Source organism: Amblyomma americanum, chromosome 10, assembly GCF_052857255.1.
Source record: "Amblyomma americanum isolate KBUSLIRL-KWMA chromosome 10, ASM5285725v1, whole genome shotgun sequence".
NCBI classification, from domain to species: domain Eukaryota; kingdom Metazoa; phylum Arthropoda; class Arachnida; order Ixodida; family Ixodidae; genus Amblyomma; species Amblyomma americanum.
The window spans coordinates 76,310,208-76,323,342 of NC_135506.1; the positions used below are offsets into that span (position 1 = coordinate 76,310,208).

At 45.4% G+C, this 13,135-nt stretch overlaps 1 protein-coding gene across 1 annotated transcript; it reads left to right on the forward strand.

Annotated features, from left to right (window-relative positions):
• The first annotated feature begins 5,414 nt into the window (after positions 1–5,414).
• On the forward strand, positions 5,415–9,844 carry LOC144107551 (uncharacterized). Its single transcript, XM_077640614.1, has 3 exons — positions 5,415–5,511; positions 8,185–8,464; positions 9,552–9,844. The coding sequence occupies exons 1-3, from the start codon at positions 5,479–5,481 to the stop codon at positions 9,593–9,595; spliced, it is 357 nt and encodes a 118-aa protein (XP_077496740.1). The 5' UTR covers positions 5,415–5,478; the 3' UTR covers positions 9,596–9,844.
• The last annotated feature ends 3,291 nt before the right edge of the window (positions 9,845–13,135 follow it).

Consider the following 13,135-nt stretch of genomic DNA (forward strand, 5'->3'; position numbering starts at 1 on the left):
TGAGTCCACGCAGGTCGCCGACATTAACAACTTTGTCTGTTGAGGCAACACCTTCGCATTCTTCGTTGCCCACTGCAACGTCCGCACCATGATCTCTCTCTTGATCGCGGTCGGAACTTTACATCTGGTATCGCAAGGCTCCTCTTGCTGCCGTCTTTTTCTTTGGAGCCTTGGAGTCGGAGTTGTCTTGCTCAAATGGGCGGGCAAGTTCGCAAGAAGGGTTGGAACTGCATTAGGGGCGAGCTTTGCAGTCCCCCTCGGGTATCTGACTTCCTTTCCATCTATAACGTTGACATAATCCCTCAAAATAAGGTGTGGTTCAAAGTGGAGTTCGCAAACTGCACAATCGGGGCCAAGCGGCATGTCAAGCCTGCGCAGATTTCGCTGCCAAACAAGCTTTTGGGTTTCATCTTCGGGAGCCTTGAAAAGAGATAACTTCCGCTCTTGGGCTGTTCTTGCGTACCCAGTTGTGAAGCCTGGCGCGTAACAGTGGTTTAACCGCCGCTTGGGCGGCATCATCAAGACACTGACGCACAATAAGGCACGAAAGAGGCGAGGTGCTGCGACAAAAGCAATGCGAAGCAATGCGCAGAAAGCAGGCGTTGTGCGCAGTAGCAGACGAGGAGCGCGCTCGCTTCAAGTGCCAGCGACGACAGCGCCGCCGCTACTTTCTCCGGAAGGAGGCACGCGGCGAACGGTGAGCCGGGCCTCCGCTCGAGCCACTGTACAGTATTGTGCGTTTTTATCGTGAAGACTTTCAAAACTTTCCCCGCCTCAACCGCTGGCTCATTTGCGATGAAACTGCACACAGACCTTGCGTATTATGGTAACTTTTGTATCGTAGAAAGTTTGAAAACGGTACTTACTTAGTTGAGCCGTGCATGATGCGAAAACATAATCGTCTACGTAGAGATCGGCAACCAAAACCCGCAAACGACGCTTTTTCGCTGAAGGGCGGCAGTGGCGCCATCTGTTTGCGGTAGCGCAAAGCGTCACGACAAGGCCGTCGAGGAGTGGTTTGCAAGGAGCGCGGGCCGTTTGAATATGCCGTTCCTGTCGTTTCGTCTGCTTCTACTGAAGCGCTTACAACATTTTCGACTAATTAAGCGGAAAAACATCAGAACAAATGATTTAACGAGGCTTGACCTTTTAAAAAATATTGTTTGCAATGCTCGCCTCGGCGGCCTTGTCGTACGGTTTCCAAAACAGATGGCGCCACTGCCGCCCTTCAGCGAAAAAGCGTCGTCTGCGGGTTTTGGTTGCCGATCTCTACGTAGACGATTACGTTTTCGCATCATGCACGGCTCAACTAAGTAAGCACCGTTGTGAAACTTACTACGATACAAAAGTTACCATAATACGCATGCTCTGTGTGCAGTTTCACGGCATGAGCCAGCGGTTGAGGCGGGGAAATTTTTTAAAGTGTTCACGATAAAAACGCACAACACTGTATATGTTCTAGTTCACTGAACCCTTGCTGTCAGCGCCGAGGTGTGCTAGGTGCCCATTTGATTGGAAGTGAAATCAGTGACACGCTGTCGATGCCTCGCACTGATACGCTTAACATTCTGTGAGTGCTGACGCGGCGGTACTTCGGCGCAACTTGCTGTGCAGGAAACCACCGTGCGCAGAACGAAACCACGAAACTGACAGAACTTAGTAGTAGCTCTATGGCTCCGTCAGTCGGCTGCCGCTACTTTGTTATGGTCACGTGATAACCCCGGCCAAAAAAACAAAATACAACGTGGTCACGCGGTTTCGCACATGGCGCGCATGGTAGCTGTATATCAGGTCGCGTGTTGTACAGTTTGGGATGAACTAAAGCCCCAGGCCTCCATGACGTTTTTTTCCAGTAGCGTCATGGAGGGGCTTTAGGATGAACGTGTCCGCGTTCGGCTGTACTCTACTGCCTCACGTTCTTGCGGATGCCGGCTAATGCAGAATACTGCTCGAATCATGTATTCGGACCACATGTGTCGCCCAGGCAAGAGCCCGAAGATTTCTGCCGCTGTCGTCGAAAGCGGTGCGGTTCATTAGCGACGTTCTAACCTTTGAAGCTAGCAGCGGCGTCACATCGGCGCCAATAACGCTTATATTGTGTGGGTGTTGTCATTGTTTCAGGGACCACGAACCCTGCCAGCCTGCTCCAAGAATTCGATTCTGTGTCAATGAAAAGAAGCGGCGAAGGTCACAGCGTCACGACGCGCCAGTCTGCCAAGGTGAGTCGCGCTGGCGAATTCTGTTCGCTAAATTTTCGCAAATACCGCGCGAGTCGTGTTCAGTTTATCCTGAGCCATTTCCACGCTACAGAACACGGGCCGCCTGCGTTCTTTCTATCACACACCGAGTGCCCACGGTTCAGAAACTGCTGCTCGAAAAACCAACCGCGGCCATAAATGCAGAGAGAACTTGCCACACAAAATGCATAAACTTTTTCTACAGTATATGAAGTGAATTTTCTCTGTTTCAGTCGCTTGAAAAACTGATGCCACCGGGCTTCCTTGATTGATACGATCAAGAGTGCAGATTTCGTTAATTGAAGCGAATAGACGACGACAACATCTAACACGACGACGGCTAACAACAAGTCCTGGCTGTGTTCTCAGTGCCGCTGGTAGCTGTTACTTCGCTTGTGTACATAGCTGTAAATATATTCTTTCCCGCAACAATATTGAATTCTTTAGCGATTGTGATTTATTGAAAGTGTGTAGCTTTAATTGCCGTGTAACTTCGGCATCATTCTGGCATTCCTGTGTTGTTTATGGTGTATAACGACTAGCTCAAGCAAGCCGCGGCAGTGTTGCGTCATTGATTTCCTTTGAATAACTCATGGCCGATTACATGCACTGTGCACACCCTGTAAACGCATTCCAAGTATCCTCCGGTCTCACTTCGTAATTGATGCAACAACACTCCTTTTATTATTTTCACTTCGTGTTTTGAATTTTCTTCGATGTGGTGATCTGTAGTGATTAATTCAACTCCAGCGCAGCATTGATTTGTTGTTACTTGTTTATGATATGCACCATGTAATAACATGCATTTTGGACGTCTTGATTGTGCCCAGCTTTTGACGTATTTATGGTTACATTGGTAGTGTAAATTTGCTTTGTCTGCAAGTCTTTATTTGACGAAGACACTGGTATTTATAACCTTAATTTACGTGACACAGTCCAGTTACAAAATACACATACACAAAGGCAAGACACAAGACAGCTCACTTAACTGGAACCATAACTTACAATGCAACATGTACTCTTTTGCTTGTAGAAGATAAAATCATTCATGAAACTTCAACATCAACACATGAACAAGTAATGTAGATACATACGTACAGGAAATTCATAGAGACAAAACACACGCTCGTAGCAAACAACATGCATATACATGAAGTTCAAAACTCAACACAGTCTTCCTTATGGCAAAAAAGAACTGTAATGTGTGGAAAACAAATCACACACAAATGCACAAAGGAACTGTAATGCATAAAAGATGCACTCCCCCCCCCCCAGGGTGTTTCTTGGAGCACTGTTTCAGGTCTCCATAGAACAGTTATGAGGTTCTGACATCGCTCCTAAATTCCCCATCAGGACATTTGGTCTAATGGGACCTCATATTGTGAAGGCAAACATATAGTTCACTTTTCCTAAGGACATTTCTACACTTAATGCATTCACTGCATCATTGGTCACCAGAGGTTCACGTCATTTTTTTCTGCTGTATGGCCACTAGTACTAGGTCCCATGAAGCCTCATGTTAGAGAGATTTTATACTGAGATCCTCCTCCTTAGGCTTCACAATAAAATCTGCCGCATAGCATGGATAAATGACATGACCTGCCTGGGACCCATGATCCAGTAGACATGTTAAGATGCATTTTCCACAATGGGTGCGACTGTGCAATGCCTACAAATGGTTCAAAGTGCCACCAAAGTTGAAGAGTTTGGCTGTACGGTTGTGTGAAGCTGCACCACAGACACTTCCATTCATTTCTCAGTGAGAACACACTGTAGCGTCTTCAAACAGTGATCCAACCAGATTGCAACTAAAACCTAAAATACATCAAAATCGGTGTTTGAAAGTGACCTTAGCAGACTATGTTGACATCACAAGGGAATATTTTTAGCTGGAACGAGGAAGTCATACTGCAAGATGCATGCATCTGGTGCATTGTGGCCCAATTTGTTTTTGTTTGTTTTCTTAGTAACGTATGTATTCATTGTTATTGTTGTGCAGTCCCTGATTGAAAGTGCACAGGTTGGTTTTGCATGAATGTGAATGTAATGAGAGAGGCAGACGCTGCTTGTTACAGAGGGTGTATATTACCCTTTTGGGCACCTTTGTGTAGTTGTGGCATTGCGAATGCACAGGTTTTTCAGGGAGTGTGCAGAGGTTGCTGCAATTTCATTGCTTCAGGGGAATCGAACTTTCTTGATATTTAAAACTGGGATGATTTTTCATGATTGCGAGTGAACACAGTAAATAATATTTCTCAGAACTGTGATCCTGGTGACATGTCCTTTGCCATTTGCCCGCAGATATTTTTTTCGGCAGTAATATATTTTTTCCTGCCTTTCTAGCATCATTTCAATTTAATAAAGAATGTAATCCTGTGGTCCACCAATTACTCGTTTGACAGATCCGGGTGTCTCAACGTTACGATTTCTATCTAGTGTGACTCTTTGGACGGAATTTAATACATGCCTCCAAAGGAGTAGCTATTTTGCGTTTTGCATTGCTAACCTAGTTGGCGTTCTTAAGACAGGCATTGAGTTTTTAGACACAAAAAAAGGTTTTCTGGAAGCGGATTGGCAAGTGGTGCCTGAAAGGGTTAATGGCAGAACTGGAAAGGCTATTGCAAGTGGCTGAAGATCGACATCTTGCTGTTTGTCGTCTCTGAATTTTTTAGCAACTGAAATTGCTAGGAGAGGTTTAAGGGTTGGTAAGTTCTTGTTGCGCTGTTCATACTGCTTGCCTGGCATGGCTTTGTCATTGCACAGAGAACTTTCTAAACCTTGAGAGAGCAGCAAAAACATTGGCTCAGCAGTTTGTGAAAAGGGTAATGTGCATCCTCTTCAGGACATCTGTTGCGCAAAATGGAAATCGCCAGCTCCAGAAAAGTGCACACACATAACCAAAGCTTCACCTAGGTGAGGCTCATGTTATGTTGCGGCACCCAGTGAGGTTACTGCACCCACATTTAAATTGATTGTATTTTATGGTTCTTTGAAATTTTTAGTTAGTTGCTTTGTGTGGTTTTGGACACTGACTGCTTTCTGGATGACTACTTAAATGTGTACTAATATGCCTGAACTCTCAGTAGCCTTCAGAAATTTTCAGGTGATGCGATACAGCTTAAGACACCACTGTACTGTCTTGCAGGTGGTTTATCAAAATGGAAGACTGAAATCTCGGTCTCTTGGCCGCAACATCTGACTCTTGATGCTCTGTCATCATTGAAGAAGGAGTCTCTAGCGGATGCAAGGGCTCGTATGTGTGATGTTTCTGCGGGTGAGTGGCATGCCAGGGTTTTCGGCTTGTGTCCCCAAAGATGATAGCAGATAGAGAAAGAGAGCAACTTCATTTTCAGCTCCAAATTTGATGCTCTGGCCATTCTTCTAAGAAAGGGGAGGTGGTGTAAGGTGTTGGTTGTTAGTGGTCTTGTGTGGGGCCAGTCCTGCATTGTGTATGTACGTGGCCCCTCAAAAGTGGCAGCGAGGGTGTCTGGGAAGCCATAGTATATAGTATGTGTACTGGGGTAGCCATTAGTATTGAGTTTGCATGTGGCTTAAAATAGCACCTTCTTCCCTAGTGAGGAGTTGAAGAGTAGCCACGAAGCTCTTGGAAGATAGCTGACTTTTTTGTGGCATCCGATCCTCACTTAAGAACCTCTGAGTCAGTTTAACGAGGGTCGTAGATGTGTGCCTTGACAAACCTGTGTAGATGGAATTCAAATTTTGATTCAGAGTGCCCCAAAGCGAAGGCCGAGTGGTTATAGTGCTCGGCTGCTGGCCGAAAGACACGGGTTCGATCCTGGCCGCGGCGGTCGAATTTCGATGAAGGCGAAATTCTAGAGGTCTGTGTACTGTGCGATGTCAGTGCACGTTAAAGAACTCCAGGTGGTCGAAATTTCCGGAGCCCTTCACTACGGCGTCTCCCATAGCCTGAGCTGCTTTGGGACGTTAAACCCCCATAAACGATGATTCAGAGTGCTCTGTAACAGCAGACCTTGTATTTTCAGTTTGCTTTGATGCTGTTGCAAACAGTGCAGCATCTGTATCGCAGTTGATTACTCAAAAATATAAGATCTACAGTAGATCCCAGGAATCCACTAATCAAGATGTTTTACCTTTAATATATTTTTTTAAGCAGCTTGTAAACAAAAGAGCTAACGTAATTTTAATCCCAAGAAAGCTCATGTGTAGACTTAAAACTACCAACTAAAAGCACTTTCATGGGCTCACAGATACTTCCTGTCTGTTTCATCATAAGCTTACCCTCGTTGGTTGGAAACTAGTTACAGACTAAATATCAATGAAGACTTCTTAGTTTCGTTGCCAGTGAACTACAAGTTTAAAGTTCTGAATTACGATCTATAGACCTCTCATTTGCAGAAAGAGGTCTGTTTCATCCTCATTTGCAAAGTACCTTGTATGCAAACGTTTCCTTCTAACGCTGGTTTTAAAGTGTTTGTGGTACTGCCTCCTCTAATCATCCTTTCATAAACATTGGTCCATGTAGGCACTCACGATCTTTCTGGGTCCATTTCACGCAATGGTGGCTATGCTTCGATTGAGGCGAAACGCGAAAGGTGCCTTTGTGCATTGTGATGTCTGCACAAGTCAGAGAACCTGAGGTGGTCTAAATTAATCCAGAGCCCTTCACTACTGCATCCCTCATAGACAATGTGCTGCTGCTTTAGGATGTTATATCTCATGGTTTACAATTCATTCCGGAACTTTTGTACATACTTCGCAAGTACCATATTACCTAAGTAGACTTACGCACCCAACTCAAAAAGCCTTCACCAACAAGTCAAGGTACTTTCAGTGTGTTTGTATGGTCTCCATTATAACATGGTCAAGAACATTTGGCACCATGGTTCTAGCTGTGTAGCACACGAAAAAGTTGGGCTCTTTCGTTCGTGAGCTTCCTCCTTAAAAAGATTTTTTCCTCTGCGCCAAGGAATGAGGCACATAATTGTGAATGAACGAATTTTTGAATGATGCTAAAGGAAATTTCCAGGAGGATAAGCACGGAAGGTGTTAGTGCACTGCTCCACACATTCCAATTAGAGTAGAAAGCAATGTTAACAATTGCAAAACTGAATACCTTTTGTCTCCAAAAATTGCACTTACTCTGGGGCCTAAATTATTGACGGCAGACTTGAGAGTACAAACTCTGTGCTTCGGGTAGCTGAGTCTTCAAGAAATGCTTTCTTAGGAGCTGCACGATATGGAGTGTACTTTGGCTAAATTATTTCTGCAGGGCCATATGCTACTGTGCTTCCTATTGCAAATGTGTCCGTGGTTATCCTTGGTAACAAGGTAAACGGGTGGCTATGTTTGTAATCTGGATAGTCTGCATTGCAGGATTGTTTTGGCCGATTCTGTAAGCAGTTGCTGAACGGATTGCCGACACACTTTTTGAAGAAGGCAGAACAGGAGGTGGCTCCCCAAAAATGACAGTATGCACTCTTGTCATCAAGCAGACTGACTTCTCTCTGTTCAAAAGTGGAGGAATATTAATTTTCACTCCCTTTCCAGCTTCCTTCCACCCACAAGCTGGGTGTCATTGCAGGGGGGACTTGCGGTGGACTGTTGCATTTCTCCGTTTGGGAAGTCATTGGTGTCCACTTACAAATGTAGCATCACAATCTCAGCATGCAATATTGCGCTTTGTATGTACACCTCCGGTCATTTGTCTTTTGTCTACATGGCTTGCTTTTGGGTTGCACAGCAGGAGCAGATGCGGCAGCCCGGAAGACTCGGAAGGTCGTGAAAAGTGAGGACAACTGTTCTTCTCACCTAGCAGAAGGATATTCAAAGGGTGCCATTAGTACAGCTTTACTTTTGTGATAAGCAAATCCAAAAGAAGAATCAAATCCGACCAAGGCAGTATGGGATGGCAGATTTAGATATGGACTGGATGTGTAGACACTGCTGCCTTTCGGTCTGTTCTCAGGATCTGGGAGTTTTCAACACCGCTGGCTCTGCTCAACAGCTGCTGAAAAGGCCGGGTGTAGCTGCTCCCGACATCAAGGGTTCAACTCAACAGCTCAAGCAAAACCAGGAAAGAAGAGATGCTGGGGATTTCACGCAGCAGTTGATGTCTGATCAGGCAAATGACATGACGGCCAGGGCTTCTGAAATGGAGCTGCAAAAAACCCCAGCTGAAGCTTCCAAGGCAGCTGGGACCATGGTCAAGAGTGGCGTCGTCGTGCCTTCTCCTGTTCTGCATCAGAGTGAGTCGCTAACGCTTTGTTCCTTTCTCTGTGCCGAGGCTGAGCAGTTTCGCATGGTTCCTGGAGAGCCGTGCTGCGCATGCGCGGGGGGCAGTGACATCACACGGCGCACAGCTGGCGCGCCGCCGCCGCGCATGCCTCGCACGCCTCGCCGGTCTGCGCATCTTCTGGATACCGCACCACGTGACTGGTCACGTGACCAACCGCGTAACCAATCATGTGACCAGCCACGGCGCCACGTCACCGGCAGCTGCTCCGCGCTATGTGACCGACCACGTGGCCAACCGCGTGATCAACCCCTCCTGCACACTCACTCAATAAAAAAAACCCTGTGTCAAGGCTTGGGATCATACCAGGGCCTTTGGCATTTGAGGCGGAGGTGCTACCACTCCACCACGACAGCTCCAGGATTAACAGTGAATAAGGACGCATGTAGTGAATGAGCGCCTTTCATATATTAACTCTTCCAAACCAGATGTCGCCGCGCTTACGCTACGTATATCCTGGCTTAACAGAGCTAGGCCATCATCAATTTTTCTTGGCATTTTGTTATAGTCCATCCTCACTAATTAAATTAGCACAAGCAGCTCTCGTCACCTATTCTGTCTCGGAATTTTTTCTAGAAATTAAATTTTTTAGCTTTACAGCTTGTTGGTATGGCTGTTGTTGTGCAAAGTGGGCATATCCTTTTAGACTGCACTCATCATTTAAATTCAAGGAAGGGTTTTTCCACCTTAACAGTATATTTAGACCTAATTAAAGCTAGTTTTGTAATGTGAAAAAATTAACTGCTATTTTCTGGCGGTCATGTACACAGTTGTGTACAAAGTGCTGCAGTGGTTAGAAATTGCAGCATTAAAGACATTAGGATTTTTATGTAATTACTCGAGGATCCACGCAGTCGTAACTTTCTTTTTAGTAAGTTTTTCATGAGTCATAAATTTTTTATCCTAGAAACTTCCTCACTTAAGTCCAGCCCTGGTGCCTTATAGCTTCAGCACGTAAATATTGATGACTCCAATTCAAAGGTGCGCAAACATTCTTGCAACTTCTTTGCTAATTCATGTGATTGCTTTTACATTTTCAGTACCTGACACGAATGGAAAACCTCTCAGTGCACGTGCCAAGTGAGAGACTTAGCACCTGGACTGAGAAGCGAGAATTGGGTCGAGCCAAGTCTGTGGTACACAACATCTGTGTGCATCCTGAAAGGCGATGAGGCGCTCTTGCCTTTATACATGGTGGTTCTCTCACAGAGTAAGTTCCATGTGTGCATGGCTCCATCCTTTCAGTTCAGGGCACAGGTCTTCAAAATATGTTTTTGAATGGAATGGTGGGATGCTATTGGGCCTGAAATTATTGTAGGGAAGGCCTCATAAGATTGGGTTGGATGGACTTTTGTGGTCATTTTTTTTTTTGCTTTCCGGCGGGTTCTGGCGTCAAGAGAGGTACATATATATATGCACTCTAAGGTGCTCATTTTCTTGACAGAATTGAGAACTGCATGCCATTTGAAGGACAGCTGGTTGCGTATTTTACTGTCAATCTCGCATCAAAACGCAGCTTTGGAAGCTTGTGTTTCATGGACCTTGGTGCTGCTGGCTCAGTCGGCAGCAAGAGTTTGATGATTGTGAGTGCTGAGGATCAGATTCATCGCAGTGCTGTTTCATGCCACCTCCTGGTATTGGTATTAATGGATGGAGCATGCAAAGCCCCTCATACGTGCTGTCCTTTCATGTGGTTGGCTCGCGAGACGTGACGGTCCCAGAATTGATTTTTCTACACACCCACATCCCGTAAACTTTTACTGCCGGCTGTACATGCAAGTTCAGTGTATAGTACTAAGAGGCTGTAGTAACACTACTGAAAACTATTGATTTTGGAAGTGCCATTTGCAAAGCCTTGAAAATCCTGAAATATTGAGTACTTCATGGAAAGCCTCTTCAATGTGAGGTAGTGATGGCAAATGCAGTGAAACTTCATTGATACATTTTCTAGAGTTTGATGAAAAAAATTATCCAGAAAACTAGATTCAAAACCACCAAGGTTTTGAAAAATGCGACTGAGAATGGAGGTATAAAGGCATTTATTGACACTTTGGCTTCCTCTAAAGGTTGGTTTATGCTTGATTGCACAAGATCTGAAGAACTTCAGTGGTGCTTATAGAGTCCAGTCTCATTTGCATTCTCTTTAGTGCGAAATAATCTTATTGAGTGTCTAGGCCGGCGACTGCTGTGGTGAAAGCAGGACCTCTTGAGAGTCATTTTCGGATGCTTTGAAAAAATTTTTAAGTAGTCGTAAATTTATCTGTGTAATTCTAATTCTGAAAATGTATTACTTCATTGGTTTCTGGTTAGAATTGACAAATGTTAAGGGGGATGTGGAACTAAAATACGAATTTTCGGAAAAAAAAATTGTTTTTAATTTTGAGTTGTTTTAGATTGCTGGTTTAAACCTTTCGCCGTCACGGACGTACCGGTTTGTCTTCGTGCTTTCCCCCCACAGTGTCACTGACGTACCGGTACGTTCTTTATCGTGCGTTCAAAATTTCGTGCTGGAGTGCAAAGCTGGCGCTCCTGAACTGGCCGCCATCTTTTGAAACTTTCTACAAGTTCGTATTTTCGCCCCGCACTGTTTTGGTACATGTATTGAAGAGTACGGGGCGACTGTTTCAAGTATTTTTTTAGAGTCAAAATTTCATCATGCGCCGCCAGCCCGTACTTACGTCTGTCCGTCCATCCATCATCAACAAAAGCACGCGGTCAGACGTGTTCGTGTTGGCATTGTTTTGAATCGTTCAGTTCTAAGGTGTTTTCCACTATATGCCGGTTATCCTGCTTGTACGCCGATGTATGCTTCGATGGAAAACAGCGCATTCCGACCATTTTGTGATAGCCAGCGGTGCCGGCAAATCGTGGCGAGATAAAGCGAACATTCTGAACACTGGCCCTCAAGGGCGACTCGTGGACCATATCGCATGCTGTACATGGCGACGAAAGTTGAAATTTTGAGAGAAGTGGAAAAGGAAGGAACCACCAAGCAAGGTATCGGGCGGAAGTATGGCATTAAGCCTAACACGCATTCTAACTTCATTAAGAATAAGCACTTAATACGGGACGCTTTTGAGCACGACATGTTTAAGATGTCGCGTAAGTGAATGCGTTCAGGCTGCCATCCGGAGCTAGAGAAGGTTTTATTGGTATGTATTCAAGGAGCACGGAATAACAGCGGGGAGATTGTTGCGAAAGCCCAATCTCTCGGAGCAATGTTGGGGATCGACGACCTTGCTTCATCTGATGAATGGCTCATATGCTTTAAAGACTGCCATGATCTGGTTTTCAAGAGCGTATTTGGAGAGAATGCGTCAGTATATCCTGAAACAATCTCGATGTGGAAGGACGAAAAGCTTCCGAGATTCTTGGCTGAGTACCAGCCGGAATATATCTTTAACGCAGATGAGTCTGCTCACTTTTATCGGCTTGTCCCTGAGAAGACTTACTTTCAAAAGGGATTAATGCGCCGGGGGCAAACGGAGCAAGGAGAGTGTTTCAGTGCTGTTCGTGCGGCCAACATGACTGGCACAGAACTATGTCGCCCGCTCGTGGTGAGGAAAGCTGCCAAGCCAAGATGTTTTAAAGGCGTGAAAATGCTTCCTGTTGACTACACATCAAACAAGAAGGCGTAGATGATGTCAGAAATTTCCAGATTGGCTGATGAAGCTGGTTTGGAAATTTATGTCATTCATCCGGAAAGTGCTCTTTCTTGTAGACCAGTGCAATGCGCATGATCTTAAGTGCTATCCACCTTGCATACCTTCCTGCAAATACTGCATCTGTCCCGCAGCCTATGGACCAGGGCATAATCAAGAATGTTAATTCCTTTAAAACAAGCGCCTTGAGTGAACGATTTTGTGCATGGACAACTCCTTGCTGTGAGTCGGTAGAGTGCTCTCTACTTGTTGCCGATTTTGACACTGATGTTGGCACCGATTTTGATGTTGCTTTTGGTGACGTCCGTTTCAAAGAATTTATAGCCATGGACAATGAAGTCGAAACATGCGACGCTCTTACGGACAGTGAAATTGTGCTGATTGTTCGGCCCAGCAAATCTGTTCATGACTGCGATCATGACGCACTGCATCTGACGGCTGCAGATGCAGCTGCGGGCCTCGCTGTTGTGAAGCGTTTTCCAGCAGACAATACTCCAGCAGAAGTATTTAGGCACGTTTATAGTCTTCAAAACATGCTTTCTGCTGCAGGATTCAATAAGCAGAGAAAGATGACAGACTATTTCTCGTGAACGCTGGCAAGGTTTCATTGGAAATAAGGATGTTTTTATGTGCTCTTGCTTAATTGGGATCTTGTTCAATTCAAAGCTTTTGCCGTCCCCGTCGACTTCGTGCTAACCGGAGTCGACTGTACCCAATTGGCTGATGCCCCTTGCGTCATCTGCTGGAAACGTCTATTGAGCGCAAGCAACGGCCATCTTGTCAAAGTGCATTCGCTGGTGTGTCTCAACAATGTCAGCGCCAGCGCCGAAGTTCCGCACATCTCACAGGTACGAAAAAAAGGGGGAAAAATCGCTCATTAGCAATCTCAAGAAGAGCGCTGTGTACATCTAGAGTATCTTGGATACGCCTTCGCCAGCATGTAACGAAGTGCCGATTGGGCT